Source organism: Scyliorhinus torazame, chromosome 7 (genome assembly GCF_047496885.1).
Source record: "Scyliorhinus torazame isolate Kashiwa2021f chromosome 7, sScyTor2.1, whole genome shotgun sequence".
Taxonomy (NCBI): Eukaryota; Metazoa; Chordata; class Chondrichthyes; order Carcharhiniformes; family Scyliorhinidae; genus Scyliorhinus; species Scyliorhinus torazame.
In genome coordinates this window covers 172,692,290-172,710,539 of record NC_092713.1, presented here as the reverse complement: position 1 = coordinate 172,710,539, position 18,250 = coordinate 172,692,290, and the positions used below count along the sequence as shown (strand labels likewise).

General features: G+C 50.7%; 1 protein-coding gene across 6 annotated transcripts in view; it reads left to right on the top strand.

Moving 5' to 3' along the window:
- Positions 1-18,250, top strand: part of tnr (tenascin R (restrictin, janusin)) — a 793,807-nt gene that overhangs the window by 710,153 nt on the left and 65,404 nt on the right. For all 6 annotated transcript variants that reach the window (XM_072511798.1, XM_072511799.1, XM_072511802.1 and 3 more), the window contains one exon: positions 16,877-17,028. In XM_072511798.1, coding sequence (XP_072367899.1) covers positions 16,877-17,028 — 152 coding nt within the window. The remainder of the gene's footprint in view (positions 1-16,876; positions 17,029-18,250) is intronic.

Genomic DNA, 18,250 nt, shown 5'->3' with positions numbered 1-18,250 from the left:
TGTTCCCTATGGAGCTGGATAGACTGGGATTGATCTCCATCGAGCTGGATAGACTGGGATTGATCCCCATCGAGCTGGATAGACTGGGATTGATCCTCATGGAGCTGGATTGACTGGGATTGGTCTCCATGGAGCTGGATAGACTGGGATTGGTCTCCATGGAGCTTGGTAGACTGGGATTGATCCCCATGGAGCTGGATAGACTGGGACTGGTCATCATGGAGCTGGATAGTCTGGGATTGGTCTCCATGGAGCTGGATAGACTGGGACTGGTCATCATGGAGCTGGATAGTCTGGGATTGGTCTCCATGGAGCTGGATAGACTGGGATTGGTCTCCATGGAGCTGGGTAGACTGGGATTGATCCCCATGGAGCTGGATAGACTGGGATTGATCCCCATGGAGCTGGATAGTCTGGGATTGATCCCCATGGAGCTGGATAGACTGGGATTGGTCTCCATGGAGCTGGATCGACTGGGATTGATCCCCATGGAGCTGGATAGGCTGGGATTGGTCTCCAAGGAGCTTGATAGACTTGGATTGATCCCCATGGAGCTGGATAGACTGGGATTGATCCCCATGGAGCTGGATAGCCTGGGATTGATCCCCATGGAGCTGGATAGACTGGGATTGATCCGCATGGAGCTGGATAGACTGGGATTGGTCTCCATGGAGCTGGATAGACTGGGATTGATCCCCATGGAGCTGGATAGACTGGGATTGGTCTCCATGGAGCTGGATAGACTGGGATTGATCCCCATGGAGCTGGATAGACTGGGATTGGTCTCCATGGAGCTGGATAGGCTGGGATTGGTCTCCATGGAGCTGGTCAGACTTGGATTGATCCCCATGGAGCTGGATAAACTGGGATTGGTCTCCATGGAGCTGGTCAGACTTGGATTGATCCCCATGGAGTTGGATAGACTGGGATTGTTCTTCATGGAGCTGGATATGCTGGGATTGGTCACCACGGAGCTGGATAGACTGGGATTGGTCTCCATGGAGCTGGATAGACTGGGATTGGTCTCCATGGAGCTGGATAGGCTGGGATTGGTCTCCATGGAGCTGGATAGACTGGGTTTGGTCTCCATGGAGCTGGGTAGACTGGGATTGATCCCCATGGAGCTGGATAGACTGGGACTGGTCATCATGGAGCTGGATAGTCTGGGATTGGTCTCCATGGAGCTGGATAGACTGGGACTGGTCATCATGGAGCTGGATAGTCTGGGATTGGTCTCCATGGAGCTGGATAGACTGGGATTGGTCTCCATGGAGCTGGGTAGACTGGGATTGATCCCCATGGAGCTGGATAGACTGGGATTGATCCCCATGGAGCTGGATAGTCTGGGATTGATCCCCATGGAGCTGGATAGACTGGGATTGGTCTCCATGGAGCTGGATCGACTGGGATTGATCCCCATGGAGCTGGATAGGCTGGGATTGGTCTCCAAGGAGCTGGATAGACTTGGATTGATCCCCATGGAGCTGGATAGACTGGGATTGATCCCCATGGAGCTGGATAGCCTGGGATTGATCCCCATGGAGCTGGATAGACTGGGATTGATCCGCATGGAGCTGGATAGACTGGGATTGGTCTCCATGGAGCTGGATAGACTGGGATTGGTCTCCATGGAGCTGGATAGACTGGGATTGGTCTCCATGGAGCTGGGTAGACTGGGATTGATCCCCATGGAGCTGGATAGACTGGGACTGGTCATCATGGAGCTGGATAGTCTGGGATTGGTCTCCATGGAGCTGGATAGACTGGGACTGGTCATAATGGAGCTGGATAGTCTGGGATTGGTCTCCATGGAGCTGGATAGACTGGGATTGGTCTCCATGGAGCTGGGTAGACTGGGATTGATCCCCATGGAGCTGGATAGACTGGGATTGATCCCCATGGAGCTGGATAGTCTGGGATTGATCCCCATGGAGCTGGATAGACTGGGATTGGTCTCCATGGAGCTGGATCGACTGGGATTGATCCCCATGGAGCTGGATAGGCTGGGATTGGTCTCCAAGGAGCTTGATAGACTTGGATTGATCCCCATGGAGCTGGATAGACTGGGATTGATCCCCATGGAGCTGGATAGCCTGGGATTGATCCCCATGGAGCTGGATAGACTGGGATTGATCCGCATGGAGCTGGATAGACTGGGATTGGTCTCCATGGAGCTGGATAGACTGGGATTGATCCCCATGGAGCTGGATAGACTGGGATTGGTCTCCATGGAGCTGGATAGACTGGGATTGATCCCCATGGAGCTGGATAGACTGGGATTGGTCTCCATGGAGCTGGATAGGCTGGGATTGGTCTCCATGGAGCTGGTCAGACTTGGATTGATCCCCATGGAGCTGGATAAACTGGGATTGGTCTCCATGGAGCTGGTCAGACTTGGATTGATCCCCATGGAGTTGGATAGACTGGGATTGTTCTTCATGGAGCTGGATATGCTGGGATTGGTCACCACGGAGCTGGATAGACTGGGATTGGTCTCCATGGAGCTGGATAGACTGGGATTGGTCTCCATGGAGCTGGATAGGCTGGGATTGGTCTCCATGGAGCTGGATAGACTGGGTTTGGTCTCCATGGAGCTGGGTAGACTGGGATTGATCCCCATGGAGCTGGATAGACTGGGACTGGTCATCATGGAGCTGGATAGTCTGGGATTGGTCTCCATGGAGCTGGATAGACTGGGACTGGTCATCATGGAGCTGGATAGTCTGGGATTGGTCTCCATGGAGCTGGATAGACTGGGATTGGTCTCCATGGAGCTGGGTAGACTGGGATTGATCCCCATGGAGCTGGATAGACTGGGATTGATCCCCATGGAGCTGGATAGTCTGGGATTGATCCCCATGGAGCTGGATAGACTGAGATTGGTCTCCATGGAGCTGGATCGACTGGGATTGATCCCCATGGAGCTGGATAGGCTGGGATTGGTCTCCAAGGAGCTGGATAGACTTGGATTGATCCCCATGGAGCTGGATAGACTGGGATTGATCCCCATGGAGCTGGATAGCCTGGGATTGATCCCCATGGAGCTGGATAGACTGGGATTGATCCGCATGGAGCTGGATAGACTGGGATTGGTCTCCATGGAGCTGGATAGACTGGGATTGATCCCCATGGAGCTGGATAGACTGGGATTGGTCTCCATGGAGCTGGATAGACTGGGATTGATCCCCATGGAGCTGGATAGACTGGGATTGGTCTCCATGGAGCTGGATAGGCTGGGATTGGTCTCCATGGAGCTGGTCAGACTTGGATTGATCCCCATGGAGCTGGATAAACTGGGATTGGTCTCCATGGAGCTGGTCAGACTTGGATTGATCCCCATGGAGTTGGATAGACTGGGATTGTTCTTCATGGAGCTGGATATGCTGGGATTGGTCACCATGGAGCTGGATAGACTGGGATTGGTCTCCATGGAGCTGGATAGACTGGGATTGGTCTCCATGGAGCTGGATAGGCTGGGATTGGTCTCCATGGAGCTGGATAGACTGGGATTGGTCTCCATGGAGCTGGATAGAGTGGGATTGGTCTCCATGGAGCTAGATAGACTGGGACTGGTCATCATGGAGCTGGATAGTCTGGGATTGGTCTCCATGGAGCTGGATAGACTGGGATTGGTCTCCATGGAGCTGGATAGGCTGGGATTGGTCTCCATGGAGCTGGATAGACTGGGATTGGTCTCCATGGAGCTGGGTAGACTGGGATTGATCCCCATGGAGCTGGATAGACTGGGATTGATCCCCATGGAGCTGGATAGTCTGGGATTGATCCCCATGGAGCTGGATAGACTGGGATTGGTCTCCATGGAGCTGGATCGACTGGGATTGATCCCCATGGAGCTGGATAGGCTGGGATTGGTCTCCAAGGAGCTGGATAGACTTGGATTGATCCCCATGGAGCTGGATAGACTGGGATTGATCCCCATGGAGCTGGATAGCCTGGGATTGATCCCCATGGAGCTGGATAGACTGGGATTGATCCACATGGAGCTGGATAGACTGAGATTAGTCTCCATGGAGCTGGATAGACTGGGATTGATCCCCATGGAGCTGGATAGACTGGGATTGGTCTCCATGGAGCTGGATAGGCTGGGATTGGTCTCCATGGAGCTGGTCAGACTTGGATTGATCCCCATGGAGCTGGATAGACTGGGATTGGTCACCATGGAGCTGGATAGACTGGGATTGGTCTCTATGGAGCTGGTCAGACTTGGATTGATCCCCATGGAGTTGGATAGACTGGGATTAGTCACCATGGAGCTGGATAGACTGGGATTGGTCTCCATGGAGCTGGTCAGACTTGGATTGATCCCCATGGAGCTGGATAGACTGGGATTGGTCTGCATGGAGCTGGATAGACTGGGATTGGTCTCCGTGGAGCTGGATAGACTGGGATTGGTCTCCATGGAGCTGGATAGGCTGGGATTGGTCTCCATTGAGCTGGATAGACTGGGATTGGTCTCCAATCAGCTGGATAGACTGGGATTGGTCTCCATGGAGCTGGATAGACTTGGAATAGTCTCCATGGAGCTGGATAGACTGGGATTGGTCTCCATGTGGCTGGATAGACTTGGATTGTTCCCCATGGAGCTGGATAGACTGGGATTGATCCCCATGGAGCTAGATAGACTGGGAGTGATCCCCACGGAGCTGGATAGACTGGGATTGATCCCCATGGAGCTGGATAGGCTGGGATTGGTCTCCATGTGGCTGGATAGACTTGGATTGTTCCCCATGGAGCTGGATAGACTGGGATTGATCCCCATGGAGCTAGATAGACTGGGAGTGATCCCCACGGAGCTGGATAGACTGGGATTGATCCGCATGGAGCTGGATAGACTGGGATTGGTCTCTATGGAGCTGGATAGTCTGGGATTGGTCTCCATGGAGCTGGATAGACTGGGATTAATCCCCATGGAGCTGGAGAGACTGTGATTGATCCCCATGGAGCTGGATTGACTGGGATTCGTCTCCATGGAGCTGGATAGACTGGGATTGATCCCAATGGAGGTGGATAGACTCGGATTGGTTTTCATGGAGCTGGATAGACTGGGATTGGTCTCCATGGAGCTGGATAGACTGGGATTGATCCCAATGGAGGTGGATAGACTGGGATTGATCCCCATGAAGCTGGATAGACTGGGATTGATCTCCATGGAGCTGGATAGACTGCGATTGATCTCCATGGAGCTGGATAGACTGGGATTGATCCCCATGGAGCTGGATAGACTGGGATTGATCCCCATGGAGCTGGATAGACTGGGATTGATCCCCATCGAGCTGGATAGACTGGGATTGATCCCCATGGAGCTGGATAGACTGGGATTGATCCCCATGGAGCTGGATAGACTGGGATTGATCCCCATGGAGCTGCATAGACTGGGATTGGTCTCCATGTAGCTGGATAGACTGGGATTGGTCTCCATGGAGCTGGATAGACTGGTATTGATCCCAATGGAGCTGGATAGGCTGAGATTGGTCTCCATGGAGCTGGATAGACTGGGATTGGTCCCCATGGAGCTGGATAGACTGGGATTGGTCTCCATTGAGCTGGATAGACTGGGATTGATCTACATGGAGCTGGGTAGGCTGGGATTGATCCCCATGGAGCTGGATAGACTGGGATTGATCCCCATGGAGCTGGATAGACTGGGATTGGTCTCCATGGAGCTGGATATAGTGGGATTGGTCTCCATGGAGCTAGATAGACTGGGATTGGTCTCCATGGAGCTGGATAGACTGGGATTGGTCCCCATGGAGCTGGATAGACTGGGACTTCTCTCCATGGAGCTGGATAGGCTGGGATTGGTCTCCATGGAGCTTGATAGTCTGGGACGTGTCTCCATGGAGCTGGATAGGCTGGGATTGGTCTCCATGGAGCTGGATAGACTGGGATTGGTCTCCATGGAGCTGGGTAGACTGGGATTGATCCCCATGGAGCTGGATAGACTGGGATTGATCCCCATGGAGCTGGATAGTCTGGGATTGATCCCCATGGAGCTGGATAGACTGGGATTGGTCTCCAAGGAGCTGGATCGACTGGGATTGATCCCCATGGAGCTGGATAGGCTGGGATTGGTCTCCAAGGAGCTGGATAGACTGGGATTGATCCCCATGGAGCTGGAGAGACTGGGATTGATCCCCATGGAGCTGGATTGACTGGGATTCGTCTCCATGGAGCTGGAAAAACTCGGATTGGTCTCCATGGAGCTGGATAGACTGGGATTGGTCTCCATGGAGCTGGATAGACTGGGATTGATCCCAATGGAGCTGGATAGACTGGAATTGATCTCCATGGAGCTGGATAGACTGGGATTGATCCCCATGGAGCTGGATATACTGGGATTGGTCTCCATGGAGCTGGATAGACTGGGATTCATCCCCATGGAGCTGGATAGACTGGGATTGGTCTCCATGGAGCTGGATAGACTGGGATTGATCCCCATCGAGCTGGATAGACTGGGATTGATCCTCATGGAGCTGGATTGACTGGGATTGGTCTCCATGGAGCTGGATAGACTGGGATTAATCTCCATGGAGCTGGATAGACTGTGATTGGTCTCCATGGAGCTGGATGGACTGGAATTGATCCCCATGGATCTGGATAGACTGGGATTGATCCTCATGGAGCTGGATTGACTGGGATTGGTCTCCATGGAGCTGGATAGACAGGGATTGATCCCCATGGAGCTGGATAGGCAGGGATTGATCCCCATGGAGCTGGTTAGACTGGGATTGGTCTCCATGGAGCTGGGTAGACTGGGATTGGGCTCCATAGAGCTGGATAGACTGGGATTGATCCCCATGGAGCTGGATAGACTGGGATTGGTCTCCATGGAGCTGGATAGACTGGGATTGGTCTCCATGGATCTGGAAAGACTGGGATTGATCCCCATGGAGCTGGATAGACTGGGATTGATCCCCATGGAGCTGGATAGGCTGGGATCGGTCTTCATCGAGCTGGATAGACGGATTGGTCTCCAATGAGCTGGATAGACTGGGATTGATCCACATGGAGCTGGATAGACTGGGATTGATCCCCATGGAGCTGGATAGGCTGGGATTGGTCTCCATGGAGCTGGATAGACTGGGATTGGTCTCCATGGAGCTGGATCGACTGGGATTGGTCTCCATCGAGCTGGATAGGCTGGGATTGTTCCCTATGGAGCTGGATAGACTGGGATTGATCTCCATCGAGCTGGATAGACTGGGATTGATCCACTTGGAGCTGGATTGACTGGGATTGGTCTCCATGGAGCTGGATAGGCTGGGATTGGTCTCCATCGAGCTGGATAGACTGGGATTGATCCCCATGGAGCTGGATAGACTGGGATTGGTCTCCATGGAGCTGGATAAACTGGGATTGATCCACTTGGAGCTGGATAGACTGGGATTGGTCTCCATGGAGCTGGATTGGCTCGGATTGGTCATCATGGAACTGGATAGGCTGGGATTGGTCATCATGGAGCTGGATAGACTGGGATTGTTCTCCATCGAGCTGGATAGGCTGGGATTGTTCCCCATGGAGCTGGAAAGGCTGGGATTGATCCAATTAGAGCTGGATGGGCTAGAATTGTTCCCATTGTAGGTGCATAGGCTGGAATTGTTCCCATCGGAGCTGCCATAGGCTGGGAATATTCCTCCTGGAGCTTGAAAGGCTGGGAATGTTCCCCTTGGAGCTGGATAAACTGGGATTATTCGTCATGGATCTGGATAGGCTGGGATTGTTCACATTGGAGCTGGGTAGGCTGGGAATGGTCCTCTTGGAGCTGGATACCCTGGGATTTTTCTCCTTGGATCTGCATAGGGTGGAGTTGTTCCCCTTAGAGCTGGATAGGCTGGGTTTATTCCTCTTGGAGCTGGATAGGCTGGTATTGTTCTTTTGTAACTGGATAGGCTGGGATTATTCCTCTTGGAGATGGATAGGCTGGGATTGTTCATCATGGAGATGGATAGGCTGGGATTGTTCTCTTGGAACTGGATAGGCTGGGGTTGTTCTCCTGGAGATGGATAGACTGGGATTGTTCCCTCTGGAGCTGGTTAGACTGGGATTGTTCCCTGTGGAGATGGATAGGCTGGGATTTTTCTCTTGGAACTGGATAGGCTGGGATTGTTCCCCATGGAGATTGATAGACTGGGATTGTTCCCTCTGGAGCTGGTTAGACTGGGATTGTTCCCTGTGGAGATGGATAGGCTGGGATTTTTCTCTTGGTACTGGATAGGCTGGGATTGTTCCCCGTGGAGATGTATAGGCTGGGATTGTTCTGGAGATGGATAGACTGGGATTGTTCTCCTGGAGATGGATAGACTGGGATTGTTCCCATTGGAGCTGGATAGGCTGGGATTATCCCATTGGAGCTGGATAGACTGGGATTGTTCCCATTGGAGCTGGACAGGCTGGGATTATCCCCCTTGGAGCTGGATAGGCTGGGATTGTTCTCTGTAGAACTGGATAGGCTGGGATTGTTCCCATGGAAAAAACAAGGGACAAACAGGGATTAACATCAGTATCTTTACACAGTAAGATTGCAGATTAAATATTAGCTTTGTAGCCTGTAATATTCTTCTCTGTAGATTCATTCATTAGGTTCTATGTAGTTTTGAAATTCAACATTTCTGGAGAGGCACCTTACTTCTCTACAAACCTTCTTTTCAGATTGTGGTATGTATTCAGGCCTCTGTAGTTTCAGGAATACACCCCCCACAGGCTTTCTGGAGAGAGAGATAATGCTCATAGAAGTGTTCTGGAGAGAGTTATCTGGATCTTTTGTTCTGTGCTGTCAAATCGAAACTGAAACCGTGGGACTCTGAAAAGCATACCAGTGGGATCAGGTCCAATTATCACCTGTTCCCATTCAGAGCACGGCCTTTTGGACCAATTCATCGGCCACCAGCCAATCAGTCAAACCGAGTCCCAGTCCATCTCTCTCACTGGTGCCTAAAGGTCTGCAGCTCCAGTTTAAACAAGCAAGTGATCGCTCCTTAAACTTCTGGATTCTTCTGCTTGAATTAAAGATACAGGTTGGTTGCCTTTTAGTGACACATCCATTAATCACCAATGATCAAAATAAGAAGGCCAAAATAAAAGAAAAGGAAATATGGGAAAGAAGCAGGAAGGACCAGACTGCCAGATGCGGCATGTAGGTGGAGGTCGCATGTTTAGTGGGTCCTGCCAGCGCTGTCATTTATGGGCTTTTTAGCCCAGTTTATGGTGAAGATTTCTTTGTGAGGGGCTGTGGGAAAGCTCAGGCCATTTACAGAATGTCAAAAACCGGAAACAGGAATCCAGAGAAGGAGGTAGCGAGCGACGGTCCACCGCCGAGTGTGGTGAGAGGTGCAACAGGAGGGAAGATGGCGGGAAAGAGTCTGGTGGATGGGGCCGCGCCCATCACAGAGGAGAAGATGATGGATGTGATGGCTGGGGGCGGTTCGAACGGCTGCCCTCGGATGCATTTCAAAAAGCATCAGATATTGATGCTGGCCTCGCTTAAGGCATGGGTGGGAGAGACCCTTGCCCTGGTGAGAGCGGAGTTTGTGAGAACTTCGACAACAGTGCGGGATCACGGGGAGAAAATGAAAAGGATGAAGGAGGCCATGTCACGGCATAGTGACCATTCCACCTCGGTGGATGAGGAGCTGCGGAGGGTGGTGGAGACAACAGAGTGCAGAGAGCCAAGGTGGAAGACCTGGGGAACACGTCACCAAGGCTTAACCTGAGGATTGTGGGTGTGCCCAAAGGGGTGGAGGGCAGAGGCCTACAGAATACTTCGCCAGGATGATGGCAAACGTGATGGGGGAGGGAGAGGAGCTTTTCCAGTACGAATTGGAAAAGGGGCCATGTATCGCCCCGGCAAAAAACGAGAATGAATGAGCCACCGAGGGGGGTGATCGTTTGTTTCCATAAGGAGAAAGTGCTGAGGTGGAGTGGGAAGGCAAGGGTATACACATATATCAGGACTTGATGACAGAGCTGGCAAGGAGGCGAGCAGCCTTCGGACAGGCTAAGGCGGCCTTGTATAAACGCAACGTCTGGTTTGGTTTGGTCTACCTGGCGAAGCTGCGGGTCACGCACAACTGCAGAGACTATTACTTCGAGGTGAAAGCCGAGGCGTTTGTTAAGGCAGAAGGCCTGTATTTGGACTGATTTGGACTTTTGACAGTTTTTGGCTGAGTTTTTTCTTTGTTTTCTTCTGTTTTGGGTTCTCTTTTGTGTGTGTGTTATGGGTAACTTTGATTTTTTTTGGATTAGAGGGGTGAGGTGTGGTTGGTGTCATTTTGTTTTTGAAGTGGGGTTGGGGGCTCTGGCAGGACCACTGGGCAGCACGGTAGCACGGTGGTTAGCACAGTTGCTTCACGGCTCCAGGGTCCCAGGTCGATTCCCGGCTGGGTCACTGTCTGTGCGGAGTCTGCATGTTCTCCCCGTGTGTGCGTGGGTTTCCTCCGGGTGCTCCGGTTTCCTCCCACAGTCCAAAGATGTGTGGGTTAGGGGGATTGGCCATTTTGCCCTTAGTGTTCAAAAAATGTTAAACGGGGATTACTGAGTTACGGGGATAGGGTAAATACGTGGGCTTCAGTAGGGCGCTCTTTGTAAGGGAAGGTGCAGACTCGATGGGCCAAATGGCCTCCTTCTGCACTGTAAATTCTATGATTCAAACGCAACGTTAGCTAGTGAACGGCCAATTGGGAGGAGGGATCGTGGCTGTTGGAACCTGTAAGGACAGGTTTCGATGGGCCTGGGAGGTGTGAATGGTGGGGAGATGGGGCTGATATTTGGTGAGGTGTTTTCAAGAGGAAGTGGTGGAGGGGTTGCTGGGGAGGGAGCAGTGACGAGCGTCGGGGTAGGGTCCTGCTTATACGACAGGCCTGGAGGGATGGTCATGGCGGACGTGCTGCTGTTACAGGAAATCCATCCGAGGGTAACGGACCAGATGAGGCTGAGGAAGGGTTTGGTGAGCAGGTGTTCCGTCCTGGCTTTGATAGTCGGACAGGGGGGGTGGCTACACTGGTGGGTAAGTGGGTGAGGCTCCAGATGGAGACGGTTGTGGCGGCTTAAGGAAGCAGGTACGTGACAGTGACGGGTGCATTGAAGGGGAGGTTGGTGGTGTTGATCTGCGTGCATGTCCTGAACTGAGACGACGCTGGGTTTGTGAGGGTGATGTTAGCAGCCATACCAAACCTGGATACTCACCAGCTGATAATGGGGCGCGGGGAGGGGGGGGGGGTTGGAATATGGTGCTGGACCCGAGGATGGATAGGTCTCGACCATGCTCGCTGGCCCCCTCAGGGAGGGGCAAAGGTTTGAGAGGGCTTTCTGAAGGAGATGGGAAGGAGCAGATCAGATGGGTTTTTTGCATCCACGAGACAGAGTATTCGTTCTTTACCTCGAGGATTGACTTTTTGTGGTAGGGAAGGTGTTGCTGGCGGGGTGAAGAAGGCAGAGTACTCGACGATCGTGATATTGGGTGGATATGGTCTTGGAGAAGGGGCCAGCCCAGAGGCCGGCATGGAGGGTGGACGTGGGATTGTTGGTGGACCCAAACCTTTGCATCAAGTTGGGGAGGGTGAGTGAGGAATATGTGGAGTTTAATCGAAATGTGGAGGTCTCGACTTTGGTGGTTTGAGAGGCATTGAAGGCGGTAGTGAGAGGGGAGTTCATTGCACTTAAGACAAAGGTGGATGGGAGATATGCAGAGGAGCCGGAGTATGAGGTTTGGTGAGGAAGAAGGTGTTTCAGGCGAAGTTCGACTGCCTGTCTCTGGCAAGCGCAGGGTGTTGTGTATGAGTATGGTGAGAAGGCCAGTCAACTGCTCGGGTGGGCAGCAGCGAGGGAGATTGTGCGGATGGGCAGGAGGGGTGGTGGTGGCTCCGGAGCAGGTGATCAGGATGTTTGAGGACGTTTATAGGGGGTTGCCAGATGATGAATTGGGGGTGAGCGAGTTTTTGGAATGGCTGAGGTGGGAGAGGTGGAAAGGGCCAGGTTAGAGGTGCCGTTGGGTTGGAGGAAGTGAAGGTAGCAATAGGGAAGATGCAGTCAGGTAATGCGCCAGGGCCACATGGGTTCCCGGTGGAGTTTTAGAAAAGGTTTAGGAAAAATTGGTGCCACTGATGGTGGAAATCTTTGAGGGTGCGATGGCGAAGCAGGGGTTACTGGAGACTATGAGGCAGCCAACTATTTCATTGTTACTGAAAAAGGAGAAGAACCCGGTGGAGTGTGGGTCATATAGGCCCATTTCTCTACTGAATGCGGATGTGAAGGTGCTGGTGGTGAGGCTGGAGGAGTGTCTTCCGAAGGTGGTGGGGGAGGATCAGACGGGGTTTGTCGAGGGCAGGCGGCTGTTGTCGAACGTGCGGCGGCTGTTGAATGTGGTGCTTCTCCAGCAGAGGAAAGGGAGTTAGAAGTGGTGGTGGCATTGGATGCGGGGAAAGCATTTTACAGAGTGGAATGGAGGTATCTGTTTACAGTGCTGGAAACGTTTGGGATTGGGCCTAAGTTTGTGGCTTGGGTAAAATTGCTATATAAGGATCCGACCGCTTGTGCGAGGATGAATGAGACGCAGTCAGAGTACTTGCCACTATTCCGGGAAATGAGGCAGGAGCGTCCCATGTACCTCTTGCATGCAGATGACTTGCTGCTGTATATCACAGACCCGGGCTCTTCGATAAGGGACATAATGGGATTGCTAGGGAAATTTGGGGCGTTTTCTGGGTATAAATTGAATTTAGGGAAGTGTGAGTATTTTGTCATGTCTCTTTCGAATGGAGGGGCGGGTGTGGAGTGGTTACCATTTAGGATAGTCTCCCTTTGTCAATGGCTGGCCTGGTGCAGGCAGTCAAACTGAATATTTTGCCACGGTTTTTGTTCCTCTTCCAAAGCCTGACGACTTGTTTGCCAAATACATTTTTATTGAGGGGTGGATAGGCTAGTCTTGTCTATTGTGTGGGCAGGGAAGGTAGCAAGGATAAGGAAGGTGGTGCTCCAAAGGGGCGGCAGTCAGGGGCTTGGCTCTTCCGAGTCTGTTGCATTATTACTGGGCGACGAATGCAGAGAAGGTACAGGGCTGGAGGAAGGAGTCGGAAACTTTGTGGGTGCAGATGGAGGCGGGGTCCTGTAGGGGGTTGGGGTTGTGGGCGCTGGCAATGGCTAGCCCCAGGAAAGTATTCTGGGAATCCGGGTGGCCACACTGATGATTTGGGGGCAATTCCGACAGCACTTCAAGCTGAGGACGGGGTCAAGGGTGATGCCGATAAGAGGGAATCATGGGTTTGAGCCGGGGAGGATGGATGCGAGGTTGCGGGGATGGGAGGAGAAAGGGATGAAAGAGATCCCCAATTTTAGAACAGTTGGGGCTGAAGTATGGGTGCAGCATGAGGAAGGCTTTAGGTAGATGCAAGAATTTGTGGAATTTCGCAAGGAAGACTATTCCACGTTTCCTGGTGGCGCTGCTCTCATCGTTGTTGGAGGTACTGTCGTTGAGGGGATTGGAGAGTGGGGTTGTCTCAGCGATTTAAGGTAAGATTATGTGGGAAGACGAGTTGGGGATGGAGATGGAGGAAGGATTATGGTGCAAAGTTCCTCGAAGGGTCACTGCCTCAACGTTGTATGCGAGACTGGGGATGATTCAGTTAAAAGTGCTATGTAATGTGCATTTAATGAAGGTAAGGATGAGCCAGCTGACTGAGGGGGTGATGAATAGTGGTGTAGGAGGGGCCCAATTAACCCTGCCGAAAGTTGGAGAAATATTGGGAGTCAGGTACTGTTTGTGTAAAAATGTTGAATAGAAATATTTTTCAAAAAAAATGAAACAGGAAGGACTATTTCACAGTTTAGTCGAGTTTTAGATGGAGATGTGAACAGAAGTCCAGCATCTGCTCTCACTGCAGTTCAGTGAAAGATTTGACAGGAGCCAGACCAGAAGCAGACTTTCCTGTGAACAGGGTAGGGTATTTCAACAGTGAGCTGAGATGGACAGGAGTTTACAGTGGGTTCTGGAAGTCCAACGATGAAGTTTCTGAAGACCTCAGCAAGAGATCCTGCATTATTCTAACACGATTCAGGTCTATCTCCTAAAACATTCTCCAAAGAACATCTCTTGAGCGAGTATACCCGAGTCTGCTAACTATATTCAAAAGTTGATTGAGAGCTGAGATGATTTTGTTTGAGTGGGAATAAAGATAGCAGTTGAGGGTTATTCTGCCACAAAGTTATTTTCTGGTGTGGTGTTAAAGATATTTTAATACTGTGTTCACAAAGTTTGTTTGAATGTGCCATATCCCTATTTGCAGGAAATCACTCCCTGAGCGTGGTGTCCTTTCCTTACAGTCTTGCAAAATTAAAATAAAATATTGGGATTTCTGTCCAGTATCCTAGCCACTTTTGGCATCTGGTCTGGGATCGTAATACTCCTTTATTTTATGGCTGGGATCAGGAATCTCATTGGCAACTCTGCGTGTGAAGCAATAAAAGCTGGGCCATTGATGAAGACAGCTTGACTGAAACAAACTACTACCAGAATTCTTTCCAGCAAAGAGCCCTGTGCTGTAGGTTCAAAGTAACACCCAGGCACAGTATCACTGTTCTGTGGGTAACAGTGACCTGTACTGACATCAGGCCGGGTCTGGTTAAAATTGTGCTGTCAGAGCATCTTCTACTAAATACGGAAAATTCAGAAATACTCGACATCAGGCAGCATCTGTGGAGAGAGAAAAACAGAATTTCAGGTTGACAAATTTGAATCAAAATTTTCATTGCTTTGCTCTAATCAGCTCAAATTTCTTCTGATGCTCGGTTACTCTGTCCTTAATTATAATTTTTAATTAAGTTCAATAACTTTCCCACAGTAAAAGCTAGACTAACAGGAATATAACTTGGTTTCTCTCTCTAGCTTTGCTTGAATAATATAGTTTTGTTTGCAATTTTCCAACATAAAGTGACAATTCTTGATTGTTCTGGAAAGGTTTTGGCTAAGATAATTGCAATTTTCCTCACCTTTTTAAAAATTAATTTCTATGGGATGTGGCTGTCGGTGGCTGGGCCAGTATTTATTGCCCATTCCTAATTGCCCTTGAGAAGGTGGTGGTGAGATGCCTGCCTCCTTGAACCGCTGGGGTCCCTGTGGTGTAGGTACACACACACTGATGTTAGTGAGGGTCTTCCAGGATTTTGATCCAGTGACAGTGAAGGAACGGCGACATATTTCCAAGTCAGGATAGTGTCTGGCAGGTTAGGAGGGAGATACCATCAGATCCTGGGGATTTTAACTCTAATGAACCTGAATAGTAATTAACCTGATGATTACCCACCACAACATGGGCCTTTTGCGCCTCAGTTCTCACCAATTGGCACTGTCTTTGCCCCTGAGAGGCAAATAACTCTTTTTCCAACATGACAAAGGTTGGTTCATCATTTGTCATGTCCCATGTTGCATGGGTCGTTACAATGCTAGTTAATCACTCTGTCATATTAAACAGCATTGTTTTGTTTCCGCCAGGTACCCTTCCCTCCTCATTTATCTGGGCTGGAGCTGGTGCCGATACACACTGGCTTACCCACACCAATGACTGGAATAGAGCAATTGGCACCCACCCCCACCCCACCATGCAAAATTCAACCACCCCCTCCATATTCTCAACAATTACCTGCGGAAAGGAGTTGCTGGGCACGATTCAGCAGACTTTCCACTTTTGGGAATGTTTGACTGTTGAGAAACATCCCGCTATTCAATGGCATTTTGCCGAGGATTTTTGGTCTGGGGTAATGCACTTAAGTCATTTCCTGCTGGCGAGCTGATCTCGCTTTATCGACCCCCCCATCACCCAACCCCTCTCAAGCTTGGTGAAGCTTCTAGGAACCCCACCCCTCACCCCCACTCTAATTGGCAAGGCCCCGCTCCAGCCTGACCCCTGTCAGTGCCAACCTGGCACCTGGACACCCTGTTGTTGCCAGCCTGGCACCCTGGCAGTGCCCCATGCACCCTGGCAGTGCTACCCTGGTGCCCTGGCAGTGACAGGGTGCCCAGGTGGCACTGCTAGTGTGTCAGTCTGACAGTGCCCAGGTGCCAAGGGGAGTGCCAGGGTACCACCTGTCCCCGACTACCTGGGGATCTCCAATAGCCTGCAAGTCCCCCCGAGGTGTCGTTACACCTGGTCCACTTTTGTGTGGACCAGTACTACACTATGACATGGTGAGGTCTCCTAGTAGTAGCCATTGAGGCCCAGGCGTCAGGTGAATCCGATGTCTGAATAATTAATTGATCCGTTAAGCTCATTTAAATATTGGCGAGATGCAGATCGCACCCGGCGGAGTGAGTCAGGTGACTCACGTTTGGACGTGGGGTTGCTGAATCTTGCCCTCTGTCTTTGAACAGGGAGAATGTGGAAAACAAGAGGAAGATTTGAGAATCGAATTAAGAACAAAGAACAAAGAAAATTACAGCACAGGAACAAGCCCTTCGGCCCTCCCAGTCTGTGCCGATCCAGATCCTTTATCTGAACCTGTTGCCTATTTTCCAAGGATCTACTTCCCTCTGTTCCCTGCCCGTTCATATATCTGTCTAGATGCATCTTAAATGATGCTATCACGCCCGCCTCTACCACCTCCGCTGGCAAAGCGTTCCAGGAATTGTTAAATAGGAATGGATGAGTTGTTAGCACGCCTGCTTTTATTGATAAATTGATTGATTAATTCCTTGTTTGGTTCAATGTTCCCCGTTCAGGTTATTGGAACAGGTAATTTCAAAGTCACTTCACTGTTGCTGTTGCTCCTCGAAGTTGCGGAGCTGAGTGAGGATAGATTGATGAGTTGATTCCCACGATATCTGCCTTCTTCAGTGCTAGATGTCCTGATCCATTTTTTCTTGTTGTAGTGGGCAGGCTTTACCCATACCCATGGGACTGCGCTCAGCACCTACTTAATGGAGACACCATCAGTGGCATCTACACCATCTACATCAATGGAGAGCCACAGCAAAGCCTGCAAGCTTTCTGTGACATGACTACAGACGGTGGTGGTTGGACTGTGAGTAACACTTCACTCTCTTCCTATGCTAATTGTAAGAAGTCTTACAACACCAGGTTAAAGCCCAACGGGTTTGTTTCGAATCACTAGCTTTCAGAGCACTGCTCCTTCCTCAGGTGAATTCAATGCTAATTGTCATAGAGGTCTAACACACAAAAAAGACCCTTTGGTCCATTGTGTCTGCACCGGTCAAAAACAACCGCCTAAGTATTCTAATCCCATTTTGCAGTACCTGGCCCATAGACTTGTATTCCTTGGCATCACAACTGTACCTGTAAATACTTAATGTGTAATGATGTAGTGGCAGGGTTGAGGACTGGGCATCTCACAATCTCTTGTGCAAGATCCTCCCTTTCCTGAAGGCTTGAGTGAAACTGGATTCTCTCTGAATCCACTTCAATTAGATTCCTTTGCGTGGCACTTGCCAGCTGAGCAAACCTGGCTGACCAGCCATGCCTCAGAATGGAGAATGCTGCCCAGGGTGGGACGAGGGGGACACAAGGGGAGGTCAGTTGATTAGGAGTGGCAAGTCACAAGTTCACATTGAGTATTCAACATTTGTAGATTGGGGGTGGATTCAAAGACAGATTCAGCAACCCCACATCCAAACGTGAGTCACCTGGCTCACTCCGCTCGGTGCTATCTGCATCTCGCCAATATTTATTGTCACACATACCGAAGTGCAGTGAAAAGTATTTTTCTGCGGCCAAGGGAACGTACACAGTAGCAACATAGTAGACAAAAAGAAGAATCAACAGAGAACATTGACATACAATGGTACATCGACAAACAGTGATTGGTTACAGTGCTGAACAAGGAGCCAAACAAAGCAAATACATGAGCAAGAGCAGCATAGGACGTCGTGAATAGTGTCCGTACAGGGAACAGATCAGTCCGAGGGGGAGTCGTTGAGGAGTATAGTAGCTCTGGGGAAGAAGCTGTTCCTATGTCTGGATGTGCGGGTCTTCAGACTTTTGTTTCTTCTTCCTGATGGAAGGGTCTGGAAGAAGGCAATGCCTGGGTGGGAGGGGTCTCTGATAATGCTGTCTGCCTTCCTGAGGCAGCGGGAGGTGTATACAGAATCAATGTGGGGGTGGCAAGCTTATGTAATGCATTGGGCTGAGTTCACCACACTATGCAATTTCTTGCGATCTTGGACCGAGCAGTTGCCATACCAAGCTGTGGTGCAGCCGGATAGGATGCTTTCTATGGCACACCTGTA